We start from the raw sequence: 14,389 nt of genomic DNA on the forward strand, positions 1-14,389 counted from the left end.
TATCTCAATATTGTAAATCAGCTATACTTCAATAAAACTTCTAACATACAAATAAGAAAACCAAATTCTAACTATATGCTCTCTACAAGAGACTCCCTTTGGATTTAAGGGATACACATAGGCTAATATGAATGGAAAAAATATCCCAAGAAAATAAAAAGAGAGTCAATGAGACTCTACTGATATCAGAGGGAAGAGATTTTAAGTCAAAAATTTAAGGAATAAAATACTTAAGAGATAAACCTCTCCAAGGAGGTGAAAGACATGTTCAACCCTGAAAACTACAAAACATTGCTGAAAGAAATTAAAAAGGCATCCCATGCGTGAAAGACTTAATATTGTTAAGATAGCCACACTAATCCAAAGCAACTCGCGGATTCAATGCAATCTCTATCAAAATCCCAATGGCATTTTTTTTGAGGAAATTGAAAAGTTCTTCCTAAGATTCATATGAATCTCAAGGGACTCCCAAAAAGTCAAAGAAGAAGAAAAACAGGATGAAGGTGGAAGCATCATACTTCCTGATGCAAGTTAAGATACAGTAATTAAAACAGTCTAGAACTGGCATAAAGACAGACAAATAGACCAAGGGAACAAAATAGGGAACTGAGAAATTAACCTGTGCATAGGGTCAAATGATCTTTGATAAGGGTGTGAAGGCCACTCAATGGAGAAAGAACAGCCTGTTCAACAAATGGTGTTGGGAAAATGGGGCAGTCATGTATGAAAGAATGAAATTGGAACCTTATCGTGTACCCAATACAAAAATCAACTCAAAATGGATTCAAGACCTAAGCATAAAGCCTATAAAATTCCTGGATAATGTAGGGAATATTGCACCTGGCAGTGATTTTTTGGATATGATACTCAAGCACTGGCAACAAAAAATAAAAATAGATGGGATTGTATCAAACTTAAAACCTTTTGTTCATCAAAGGACACAACAGAGTGAAAAGGCCACCTATGGAATGGAAGAAACTATTTGCAATCATTTATCTGATAAGGCGTTAATACACAGAGTACCTAAAGAACTCCTAAAACAAAAAATCAACCCAGTTTTTAAATGGGCAAAAACTTGAATAGACATTTCTCCAAAAATGATGTACAAATGGACAACAAGCATATGAAATGCTCAACATCACTAATCATCAGGAAATGCAAAGTAAAACTATAAGATATCATCTCACACGCATTAGGATGGTTATTCTCCTTTTAAAAAAGAAAATAGCAAGTGCTGACAAGGATGAGGAGAAATGGAACCCCATTAGTGGGATTGTAAAATGGTTCAACCTTTATGGAAAATAGTATGGCGATTCCTCAAAAAATCAAAAATCAATCATACGTGCCAGCAATCTCTTACCTGGTTACATATACAAAAGCAGCATCTCAGATATTTGCACACCTATGTTCATGGCAGCACTATTCACAATATCCAATAGGAGGAAGCAACCCAAGTGTCCATCAGTGGTTGAATGGATAAAGGAAACGTAGTATTTACATACAGTGGAATATTATTCAGCCTTTGAGGAAAAAAAAAAAATCCTATCACATGCTACGACATGGGTGAAACTTGATGACATTATGCTACGTGAAATCAGCCAGCCACAAAAAGACAAACACTATATGATTCCATTTATATAAAGTATCTAAAGAAGCCAGATTCATAGAAACAAAAATGGTGGTTACCAGGGGCTAGTAGCGAAAAGGATTGTTTAATAAGTACGGCGTTTCAGATCTGCAGGAAAAGTTTCAGACTCTGTTTCACAACAACATGAATTATACTGAACGCTACTGAACTGTAGACTTAAAATGGTTCCGATAGTAAGTTTTGTATGTTTTACTGTAAGGTTAAAAATTATCTTATATATAATTAATTTTTATATAAGATGGCTTTTTCCTCAACAAGTATTTATTAAGCATCTACTTTGTAATGAGTAACTGAAAGATAAAGGATAGGTCTCTTCTAAAGTGGCCGCTTTTCCTTTTTTTATTAGGCATGTATGAAATCTGTCGAAACCAACATCTTCAGTGGGTGTCAGATTCCAGGTGGAAGCAGTGCCAGTACATCAGCAGTGAACTAGAACCATTTTCTCTTCTATGCAAATCCCTTTTATCAAATGCGTCACAATGGGATGCTTTTAAAAACAGTAAGGCGGTATATTTGCTCATGAGCACACCTTTCGCTTCAGCAAATGCTTCTTTGGAGGAAAATGACAATTCACCAGAGATAAGTAAGAAGGCATTCAGTGTCTTACACTAACTCAATTACATTCATATGTATATAGATTATCAACTTATATAGTTCAATATCTTATGAAAAAATCAAAGGGAAGAACATAACTGTATAGTAAGCACATCTCATTTAATGTAATGCTCATGACAGGCTTGTAGAATGATTATCAGGAACATCATTGTTGTTGATGAGAAACTCTAATAAGAAATCAAAACTTGGAGGAGTTCCCATTGTGGCTCAGTGGTTAGCAAATCCAACTAGGAACCATGAGGTTGCAGGTTCGATCCCTGGCCTTGTTCAGTGGGTTAAGGATCCGGCGGTGCCGTGAGCTGTGGTGTAGGTTGCCGATGTGGCTCGGATTCTGCGTTGCTGTGGCTGTGGCGTAGGCCGGTGGCTACAGCTCCGATTAGACCCCTAGCCTGGGAACCTCCATATGCCGCGGGTGTGGTCCTGGAAAAGACAAAAAAAAAAGAAAAAAAGAAATCAAAACTTGGAGTCCCCGCCGTGGCACAGTGGGTTAAGGATCCAGCATTGCCACAGCTGAGGCTTGGATTTGATTCCTGACCTGGGAACATCCATATGCTGCTGGTGTGGCTGAAAAAAGAAAAGAAAGAAAGCAAAACTTGAGAGAGATGGAACATGCCACAGTAGTTCCATTACACCAGACTACTTTTGAACCTTGAATCTGAACAAGCATGTAGGCAGATTATATAACAGATGTTTTATATATTGTTTTAAATAACAGATACGTATTTTACAAATTGCATAGGAAAGGATTTCCTGTCATGGCTCAGTGGAAACAAATCTGACTAGTATTCATGAGGACGCAGGTTCACGGATTCGATCCCTGGCCTTGCTCAGTGGGTTAAGGACCCTGCATTGCTATGAGCTGTGGTGTAGGTCGCAGACACGGCTCGGATCTGGCATTGCTGTGGCTGTGGCGTAAGCTGTCGGCCACAGCTCTGATTTAGCCCTTTGCCTGGGAACCTCTGTATGCCATGGGTACGACCCTAAAAAGACAAAAAATGCATAGGAGATAGAACTTAATTTAAATGAATTATCCTTAACCCACCGATCAAGGCCAGGGATCGAACCTGTGTCCTCATGGATACTAGTCAGGTTTATTATTGCTGAGCCACGCGGGAACTCCCTAAATGAATTTTTATTTTTATTTTTTATTTTTTTGCCTTTTCTAGGGCCGCACCTGCAGCATATGGAAGTTCCCAGGCTAGGAGTCGAATTGGAACTACAACTGCCAGCCTACACCACAGCCACAGCAACGCAGGATCCGAGCCACGTCTGTGACCTACACCACAGCTCACAGCAACGCTGGATCCTTAACCCACTGAGTGAGGCCAGGGATCAAACCCACAACCTCATGGTTCCTAGTCGGATTCGTTTACCCCTGAGCCACGGCAGAACCTCCAAATTTTTAACACGTCTTTTCCTTTTTGTTTTTCCACTTTGAACTCTCCATTTCGTTTCATCCTGTTCACAGTTCAACCTAATTTGTTTCCCTCCACATCTTCCTCCAGTTTGCTTCCAAATTTTTGCCACAATATAGTTATGTTATGCAAGAAAGATAAACATCCTTACACATATTTTCTTTACTTTATTTCTCCCAGATAGCCAGAAATAGAAATGCTGAGTCAAAAGTCTATGATAACTTATAATTTCACCAGAAATATACGAGTGCTCCTTTTCTAAGAGGAGTGTTGACTGTTTTTAACTTTCTGCCAGTCTTAAAAATTTTAAGTATTTTAATTTGAATTTCCCTGACTGCCAGCAAGTTTAAGTCCCTTTTCAGATGTTTGTTGACCGTTTAGATTTGCCTCTTCAGGCGTTCCCGTCATGGCTCAGCAGAAACAAACCCGACTAATATCCATGAGGATGTGGGTTTGATACCTGGCTTCACTAAAAAAAAAAATAAATAAATAAAAAGATTTGCCTATTCACATACTTTGCCCAGTTTCCTATTCAATTGTTCATCTCTCTTGTCTATTTCTAAGAATCCTATTTGTGTAAAAGATAATCAACTTTGTCTTGTTAAAGATATTAAACTGTTCATTCAAATATTTTTCAAAGTCTATAATTGTCTATTGGGTTTGTTTATAGTATACCATAAAAATGTTTAAATGTTTGGGAGTTCCCGTCATGGTGCAGTGGTTAACAAATCCGACTAGGAACCATGAGGTTGCGGGTTCGGTCCCTGCCCTTGCTTAGTGGGTTAAGGATCCGGCGTTGCCGTGAGCTGTGGTGTAGGTTGCAGACTCGGCTCAGATCCCGCGTTGCTGTGGCTCTGGCGTAGGCCGGTGGCTACAGCTCCGATTGGACCCCTAGCCTGGGAACCTCCATGTGCTGCGGGAGCGGCCCAAGAAAAAACAAAAAGACAAAAAAAAAACAAAAAAAACAAACAAACAAAAAAAAAAACGTTTAAATGTTTGTATAGTCAATTTTGTCTGTCTTTTTTTTTTTTTTTTTGTCTTTTTGTTTTTTTAGGGCCACACCCGCAGCATATTGGAGGTTCCCAGGCTAGGGGTCAAATCAGAGCTATAACCACTGGCCTACACCACAGCCACAGCAACACCATATCCAAGCCGCATCTGTGAACTACACCACACCTCACAGCAACGCCAGATCCTTAACCCACTGATCAAGGTCAGAAATCAAACCCACAACCTCATGGTTCCTAGTCAAATTCATTTCCACTGTGCCAAAATGGCAACTCCAATTTTGTCTATTTTTTAAAATATTTTTTTTATTTCCAGTTCCCATTAAGAGATTCTATTCCCACCCCTAGAGCTTTCCCTCTGGGTCATTACTGTTCTATTTTGTTTTATTTGCACTAGCCGATCTTGGATTCGTTATTTATTATATTGTAAGAGAAGATACCATACTATACATTATATTGTATAGTATCTTTTATTGAAAGGAACTCTAATGTTTGTAAAGTGAAGATATTTTTATTTTGCAAATAACCCTAAATTTAGATTTTCATGTATCATGGACTTTTTTTAAGGTCAACAAACCTATCTTAGCTATTTTAAAAAGCTATATCTGGAGTTCCCATTGCAGCTCAGTGATAACAAACCCAACTGGTATCCATGATGATGAGGGTTCATTCCCCGGCCTCGCTCAGTGATCCCGCGTTGCTGTGGCTGTGGTATAGACCAGCAGGTGCAGCTCCAATGCAGCCCATAGCCTGGGAACCTCCATGTGCCACAGGTGTGGCCCTAAAAGGAAAAAAAAAAATCTATTTCTGTAATCTAAGTTATATTTAAATTTGGGGAAATACCATAGAAATAAATATAAGTAGGTGGCAATGATAGCTATATATGGGATAGGTGATGAACAATTGAATAGGAAACTGGGCAAAGTATGTGAATAGGCAAATCTTTTTATTTTTTTTTTTTTAGTGAAGCCAGAAAACCAGAAATTTCCCACCTTGCAAGAGAGTATGGTCCCATAGGACTAGTATATATATATATAAAATATATATATTAATTCTATATTATACATTAATTATGTATCAATTATGCATTATATATTTATATATTAATAATATGTTAATATATATGTTAATACTGACCCCACTAACCCCTCTTAGCCCTGCAACAGAATATGCATAATAATCAATTTTTCAAAATTTGGGGAATCTTGTTGCATTTCCATTTGATTGTTATTTCCTGTATCTGTTATAGATATATTATGAGCAGAAGTTTCTAACCTCTAGTTATTAGTTTATATTATTAGTTTATATTCTATGAATAGAATATCTAACCTGTAGAGTTAGCAGTTTATACAAATAAATATTCAGGAGCAGGTCATAAAGTATTTGCTCTGCCCTTCGCTTCTCACTTCTTAGCTGTCCTTCATCTTATCCTAGTACTTACTCATCAACCATTTCACCAGGGCCAAGTGGAAAATTAAGTCTATTTAAGGTCTACCTTTTTTGTTATATTAAGGACAGTGAGCAATGCCTCGAGTTTTACAGAAATAGGTTTCACTTTAAAAGAAGTTAGCCATGTTTAAAAAATAATTTTATAGCAGAAAATGTTATTGTGTTATCTTTAGGCGATCCAAAGTATTTGATCATTAATCTCACTTTCTCTAAATTATACCTAGCTCAAGTTTTGGATGAAAATGAAGAAATACACAGTTCTATAAATTTTCCCTGGGAGAAGCTCACGCCATTTCAAAGACTTATTTTGGTAAGATGTGCTCTGCGAAGATGCTTGGGCAAAGATGTGCTCGGTTTGCTTCAATGCACAAATACTGTGCTACTGATTTTCATTTTATTAACGGAAGAGTCAGCGCTCTTCGAATTCTGCCATCCTAGAGTTTCACCCCTCAACACCACGAGGTTTTCTTGTTCTGTACATGTGCAGACACCCTGGGCCAAGGTTTCTCTTTTTGCAGAAATCAGGGACCTTAGCTTAGATTTTTCACATCCCAAGTGAGATCTCAGAGTGTGACAAGTAGAGGCACTGGGTGGCCCTGGCATCGAGGAAGAACCATATGAGGTCAAAAAAAGGGTGGCCATCTCCCCACCACATGTAGACTCTCTCCTTCAGTTTCCCCAAAACAAGGAGCAGCGTGAAACTCCTGACGGGCAACCTACACGATGAGTCCTTCGTAGCTTGTTTCCTCCCACAGAAAAAACCCTTTGCGTGGTTTTTAAAGTTACCTCACCTCTCACGGTTTCTTTCTTAGATAAAAATTCTTAGACCAGAACGTTTAAGGAATTCCGTGAAAACATTTATAACTGACAAGATAGGAGATGAATATATTTGCAGAACTGGAATTAATTTGAAAGAGTCGTATGAAGCATCCAGTGCCCGAACTCCGCTGGTACTCATTCATTCCCATGGTAAGCTACTTGTCAAGCTGGCTTTACAGTGTTCATCAAACGATGTCGAGAAGCAGGTTCTGTGTCAGGTTCTTCTATGTTTAAAATGTTCCTAGTCTTAAGCATTTTGGGAAATGGGCAGCTTAAAACTGCAAACTATATAAAGAATGAATCAGAGCTCCCGTCATGGCTTAGCCGAAACAACTCTGATTAGTATCCATGAGGACTCGGGTTCGATCCATGGCCTTGCTCAGTGGATTAAGGATCTGGTGTTGCCGTGGGCTGTGGTGTAGGTCACAGACATGGCTCAGATCCTGCATTGCTGTGGCTGTGGTGTAGGCTGGCAGCTGTAGCTCTGATTTGCACCCTAGCCTGGGAACCTCCATATGCCGCAGGTGTGGCCCTAAAAAAAAAACCAAAAAAAAAAAATCTTTCGAACAGACTCACAGATATAGAGAACAAACTCGGGGCTACCAGTGGGGAGAGGCAAGGGGGAGGGACCAGCTGGGGAGGGAATTTAGAGGTACAAACTGCTACATGTCACATACATACACTGCAAGGATATAGTGCCCAAGACAGGAAGTAAAGCTAATATTTTATAACCATCAATGGACTAGAACCTTTAGAAGTTGTGGATCACTCTGTCAGACACCAGAAATGTATATATATCGTTATTATACACCAACTGTACTTCAATTAAAATAAATAAAGCAGTAGCACATTAAAAAAAATGAATCTTTCTAAAAATGTAAAAGAACAAAGAGAAATAAGATGTCCCAGATTCACAAGTGTGGGAAAATTTATCAGTGCTGGCTTTCTGTGCAGAAAATAACCTCCCAAAGACGTATTATTGATATGAAAGTAGAGCCCACCCTTGCGTTTATTCATCATTTTAATTCTCAGTGGCTCATGAAAAAAAATACATGTTATAGGAGTTCCCTTCATGGCTCAGTGGAAACAAATCCAACTAGTATCCATGAGGATGCCAGTTCGATCCCTGACCTTGGTCAGTGGGTCAGTGATCTGGCATTAGCTGTGAACTGTGGTGTAGGTTGCAGACGTGGCTCACATCTGGTGTTGCTGTGGCTGTGGTGTAGGCCGGCAGCTGCAGCTCAGATTTGACCCCTAGCCTGGGAACTTCCATATGCTGCGGGTATGGCCCTAAAGAAAAAAAAAAAAAGTTATAAAATAAGCTGTCAGAAATTGGCTTTGCTGATCCAGGCCTTGTGTTCTTTTTCTTTTTAAAAAATTTTATTGGAGTATAGTTGATTTACAGTGTTGTGTTACTTTCAGGGATACAGCAGAGTGGATCAGTTATACAAACATCATCTACACATATACATACATCCATTATTTCTCAAATTCTTTTCACCTGTGGGTTATTACAGAATATTAAGCCGATTTCCCTTGTACAAGAATGCACAAGCCCTTGTATTCTTTAAAACTCTAGATGCTTTTTTTTTTTTTTTTTTTTTTTTTGTTGTTGTTTTGTTGCTGCTCTACAGACCCTAAGCAAACTATTCTCTTTTATCTTCTGCTCTTCATGATCTTCAGACCCAATACATCTTGAGAACTTAGCATTTTCACCCTTTGAGTCTACTGGGCAAAATCTTGTTCAAAGTGCCTTCATGTGGAGGCTTTCTCACCCAGAACCTTTCCATGTAAAGCAGCGGGCCAGACACCTGACATACTCTTAATAGTTGCTGTCTGTTTCTTGAAGACTTAGCCCCATATGGCAGCGAGGGCTCTAGCCATCACATCCATTTTCTGAACAGGAGTATGCAAGATAACACAGCATTTAACAAACTTTGCTGCTGAAACTGATTCACAAAACTTAAGAGGGAGTTCCTGTTGTAGCTCAGAGGGTTAAGAACCTGACTAGTATCCATGAGGACATGAGTTCAATCCCTGGCCTCGCTCAGTGCCTTAAGGATCCAGCATTGAGGAGAGAAAGAGGGAAAGTGATAAACAGGATGGAAAGCAAAAACCAAACACTAGTAATATTATCAATTAACACCCAATATATTTTTAATATAGTTTTCCAGTTCTTGGAGAAAAGAGAACCCTCATAAGAATAGCTTAAATTCTCTCTGTGTGGCCCAACACATTATTTTGTCATGTGAGCTGTGGTGTAGGTTGCAGACGTGGCTCAGATCTGGTGATGCTGTGGCTGTGGGGTAGGCTGGCAGCTCCAGCTCCAATTCAGCCCCTAGCCTGGGAACTTCCATATGCTGTGGGTGCAGCCCAAAAGAAAGAAAGAAAGAGAAAAGAAAGAAAGAAGAAAGGAAAGGAAAGGAAAGGAAAGGAAGGAAGGAAGGAAGGAAGAAAGAAAGAAAGAAAGAGAAAATAGCAGAACCAAAATTTGAACTATGCATCTTATTTCAATGACTAGTTTTTCTGCTATGTCAACACCCCTCAATAAATACTAGATTGTATTTTTTAAGAAGGAATTCAATGCATTTACAATTGTATGTACCTTTTCATGTTGTCCAACAGGTGTCAACCTCAGCAACACTCTCCTGAAATTTGCACAAGAGTTAAAAGGGACAACACATCACGTGACCATGATTTCTTTGGGTCGTGGTCAGGCAGCTAAAGCAGAAGACCTCATCGTTAAGGCCCTGACCCAAAAGGAACAGTGGGTCTTCCTCCAGAACTGCCACCTTGCAGCATCGTTTATGCCGAAGCTCTGTGCTATTGTGGAATCGTAAGAGTTTCACATGTATTTATAAGGGATCAGATTATTATCAAAACAGGTCAAACTAAAAACGGCCTGTACACTGTGCTTAAACAGTGACAACATAGTGACTGGGCCCTCCGAAGGAATTTAAGCTGTTCTTATGAGGATTCTCTTTTCTCCAAGAACTGAAAAACTCTACTAAAAATATATTGGTTGTTATTAGATAATATGAGTAGTCTTTGGCTTTTGTTTTCCATCTTGTTTATCACTTTCTCTCCTCAAACTCTCACCCTCAATAGATAGGGACACGTATATATACAAATGCATAGCTCTGCAGTGTGGTTTTTAATATTCTGTATGATCCCAAACCACAGAATATCATACCACATATTCAAACTTTCAGTGATGATTTACTTTATGGCCTGTATTTAGTTCTTATTCTTACTCCAGCTCAACCCATTTTTCTAGGCTGTGTCTCCCAAAGCACCAGCTCAATCAGACAAAAGTTTCCATAGGTTCAGCCTTTTTCTTTGCAACAGAAGTATTCGGAAATTGAATGCTGTCACTTTGAGTGAAGAATTAACAGTGTGTTGAATTAGTAATGTTTTTAACCAGTTACATTCTATGGGTTTTTTTTTTTTTTTTCCCAGGCGTCGTGTTTCTGTGTGTTGTACTAAGCATGGCCGCTACTGTCCTGTAAAAGCGTGTTTATGCGGGTCTCTGCCTCGTCAGTGCTATTGTTCTTAATGTTTTGAGAATCCACAAGAAAACCGAAATACAACTGCCTGGCTTAAATTTCTAAAAACTTTACTAATATCATTCATTCTGTTCTCAGATGGTTATTCTAGCAGTTTAAAAATTTTTTAATAATTTCTTTTTTTCACATATGTTTCATCACTTGTCAGAAGACGGAGATTACTTAGTTATATGATTCAATAGATGTAAACTGGACAATGGCACAGTAATGTCCACCAGGGTTTTCTTTCAAAAATATTTAGAGAGTACCTGCTATTTACCAAAAATTATTCTAGAGACTAAGGGCCAGATAGACCTTGTATCAGCCCTCGAAAAATGCATTAAAATGGAGAGAAACGGAGTTCCCATCGTGGCACAGTGGTTAACGAATCCAACTAGGAACCATGAGGTTGCGGGTTCGATCCCTGCCCTTGCTCACTGGGTTAACGATCCGGCGTTGCCGTGAGCTGCGGTGTAGGTTGCAGACGCGGCTCAGATCCTGAGTTGCTGTGGCTCTGGCGTAGGCCGGTGGCTACAGCTCCGATTCAACCCCTAGCCTGGGAACCTCCATGTGCCGCGAGAGCGGCCCAAGAAATGGCAAATAAATAAATTAATTAATTAAATTAAATAAAATGGAGAGAAACAATAGGGTGGCAGATAACAATGGATCATTTTTCAAAAAGAAATTAGAGGGGTTCCCATCATGGTGCAGTGGAAACAAATCCGACTAGGAACCATGAGGTTGAGGTTTCGATTCCTGGCCTCGCTTAATGTTGGGGACCCGGCGTTTCCGTGAGCTGTGGTATAGGTTGCAGACACAGCTCAGATCCTGCATTGCTGTGGCTGTGGTGTAGGCCAGCAGCTGTAGCTCCAATTTGACCCCTAGCCTGGGCAACCCTATGTGCCTTGGGTGCAACCCTAAAAAGCAAAAAAAAAAAAAAAGAGAGAGAGAGAAGGAAAGAAATTACAGACATTCTTCAAAACAGTTTTGAAGACTCAAGAAGAATAGTTAATGATACATTTTAAAAATTCTATAAAATCTGTTATTTCTGCAAATGATTAAGGGAAATTCATACTTCTTTATCAAGCCTTTAAATATTTATTACTATCATCCTAGCACCCTACACTGAGAAAGGAAAATGTGAAAAAGATTTTCTTAAAATTAGGAATGAAAGAAATATATTCACAATATATTGCTAAGAGGAAAAATAGCAGGCTACAAACAAGATGTACAGTACAATATTTTTATTTTAAAAATGAGAGAGAGGAAGTTGCCATCGTGGTGCAGCGGAAACGAATCTCACTAGGAACCATGAGGTTGAGGGTTTGATCCCTGGCCTCACTCAGTGGGTTAAGGATCTGGTGTTGCCGGTAGCTGTGGTGTAGGTTGCAGACGCGGCTCGGATCCTGCGTTGCTGTGGCTCTGGCATAGGCTGGCAGCTACAGCTCCAATTAGACCCCTAGCCTGGGAACCTCCATATGCTGTGGGTGCAGCCCTTAAAAGGACAAAGGAAAAAAATAATGAGAGAGACACAGAGGGAGGGGGGATAGAAGATAAAAGTGCTTATACCTACTTCTTCGGATTTCAGGTTTTTTATTTTTCTGTTTAATTTTTTGTTTGCTTTTTTTTTTTTTTTTTTTTGCTATTGTTTTGGTTTGTTTTTTAAATAAAAATAATTTCAGAATTGCAGAAAAATTGCAAGAATGGTACAAAAACCGTCCTATACCTTTAGCTTTACTTCCTGATTGCTAACATTTGCCCTATCATTTCTTTCCTACATATATACATATATATATGTAATTTTTCTGAATCATTTCCAAGTTGCAGACATGATGCCACGTGACATCTAAGTACTGCAGCACGTGTACTGATTATCTAATCATCCGAACTTAGTCATCTCTAGCTGGTTGTCCCAATAATATCTTTGATTGCAAAAGAAAAAAAGCTTGGTCCAGGTTCCAAATCTGGATTTCTCATTGCATTCAGTTGTCATGTTTTTTAAAACTCCTTTGCTTTAGAAAAGTTGTTCAGCCTGTCTTGGTCTTTCATTACTTTGAAATGTTGTGAAAAGTACAAGCCAGTTATTTTGAAAAGTGTCTGTCAGTTTGGGTTTGTCGGCTGTTTTCTCCTGGCTGGAGTAAGGTGATGGATGCAGTATTGCAGGAATACCACAGGCGTGATGTTGTATCCTTCTTGGTACATCATAGCAAGAGGCACGTCATGTTAGCTGGTCAAATCACTGTGCTACTCTCTTAATTTTGATCATTTAATTAAGGTGTTATCTACCACCCGTAGGGACTTTCAGATCCTCTGTATATCTCAGACTTTCACCCACCGCTTTTAACGTCCATTGATAATTATTGACCAAATTATTGCTGTACTATTTGCCAAATGTTAACTTTCTAACTTCCCGTTGTCTTCTGAATTTATTAAGTTACGTTCTGCTATAGGGAGGCTTGCCTTCTCCCCCATTTCTTTATTCATTTATTTATTTTTATATCAGTATGGATGCATGGATTTCTATTACATTCAGTGGACTATAATCTGTTACCATCCTTATTTACTTGGATGCTCAGTTGTTCTAGATTTGACCAGTGGAACTCTTCATTTTCTTCTTATTTGTCATTTTTTCCAGGTTTTTTGAAACAAGTATATATTTTGCAGTAAGTATAACTTTTGTATTTAAGAGAAGGAAAACTATTTTTTTCAAAATGGAAATTAATGAGTCTTAGGCAAATTCTTGCACAACATAAAAGTTCTAATGGTTTGATTATTAAAATGATTTCTAAGACCGCTTCAGACTTGGAAATAACGGTGATTCTTAGAACATTCTGATGTTGTTTACATTTTTCACATTAAAATATTTATACATTTTTTTCTTTTGCAGATTTAATAATCCAGATGTAACAATAGAGCCTGAGTTTAGGCTGTGGTTAAGCTCAAAATCAGACAATTCTTTCCCAGTTCCTGTTCTTCAAAGGAGTCTAAAGGTAAGGCCAGAGTATAACAGATATTAATATTGACTGAGATACACTGCTAGAATGTAAATTGTCTTGCATTCACACTTCTGAATTAAGAAGAGAGGGCTAATTCCAGTATTTAAATTTCTACCGTGCTCAGCCCTTTACTGCGGATGAGGAGGAATGTAAAAATAGAGACGCGATCCGTGCTTTCAAGTGATTCGCAGTTCAGATGTTTGTTTTCTCAAACAAGGATGCTTAGGCTTCCAGCTCTTATAAACCAGAGCATAGGATCTGTGTCCTGTCCTGGCCCTTCACTCCTCTAGCCTTTTTCTCTCTCTGGTCCCCCTAACACAGTAACAAACACTGTATCACAGTTTGTTACTAATTCTCTGAAAAGCGTCTGGCAGAAAGCCAGTTGAAACTCTGAAGTAAAACGTGTTAATTAAGGATAATTTGTGACTTCTACTCATATCCACCACTAAGTTTGAATAAATACTAAGACTTGGTCAATTCTGTTATACAAGTGTCCAGTGGACCAAAAGATGGAGTCTCACCTGCAAAGAAAACTGACCCATGGCACAAGCAGGATGCTGTGCCCGATATGCCAGCACACGCACGCCTCCACCTTTATCAGAATCAGGCAAAGATGGAGGAAATCAGGTGGAGGGGCAGTTTCCCGATCAGAGTCCCAGTCCAGCCAGAGGATAAACCACATTTATTCCTGGGAAATGAAGAACTTCCTCCTGTCACACTGATACCCAGCTCTTCCCAAACAGCTGAGTATATTCACCCAAGCCAGCACCCCTGCCCCTGGAGACGACAGGGCGTGGACCAAGAAAGCCGCAGCTTCTAGCCCGAGACTCAAGATAGTCCATTTTCCTCCCATAGTCAGGCAGCTGATGACCTCAAACAGCCTTTTATCTTTGGC

The 14,389-nt window shown here is 39.1% G+C and overlaps 1 protein-coding gene across 1 annotated transcript in view; it reads left to right on the forward strand.

The window, feature by feature from the left end:
* Positions 1–14,389, forward strand: part of DNAH14 (dynein axonemal heavy chain 14) — a 341,496-nt gene that overhangs the window by 297,612 nt on the left and 29,495 nt on the right. The window contains exons 71-75 of the mRNA XM_021064261.1: positions 1,995–2,231; positions 6,359–6,444; positions 6,947–7,103; positions 9,579–9,789; positions 13,386–13,488. Of these exons, the coding sequence (XP_020919920.1) occupies positions 1,995–2,231; positions 6,359–6,444; positions 6,947–7,103; positions 9,579–9,789; positions 13,386–13,488 (794 nt within the window). The remainder of the gene's footprint in view (positions 1–1,994; positions 2,232–6,358; positions 6,445–6,946; positions 7,104–9,578; positions 9,790–13,385; positions 13,489–14,389) is intronic.

Source organism: Sus scrofa, chromosome 10 (genome assembly GCF_000003025.6).
Source record: "Sus scrofa isolate TJ Tabasco breed Duroc chromosome 10, Sscrofa11.1, whole genome shotgun sequence".
In the NCBI taxonomy this organism is placed as follows: Eukaryota; Metazoa; Chordata; class Mammalia; order Artiodactyla; family Suidae; genus Sus; species Sus scrofa.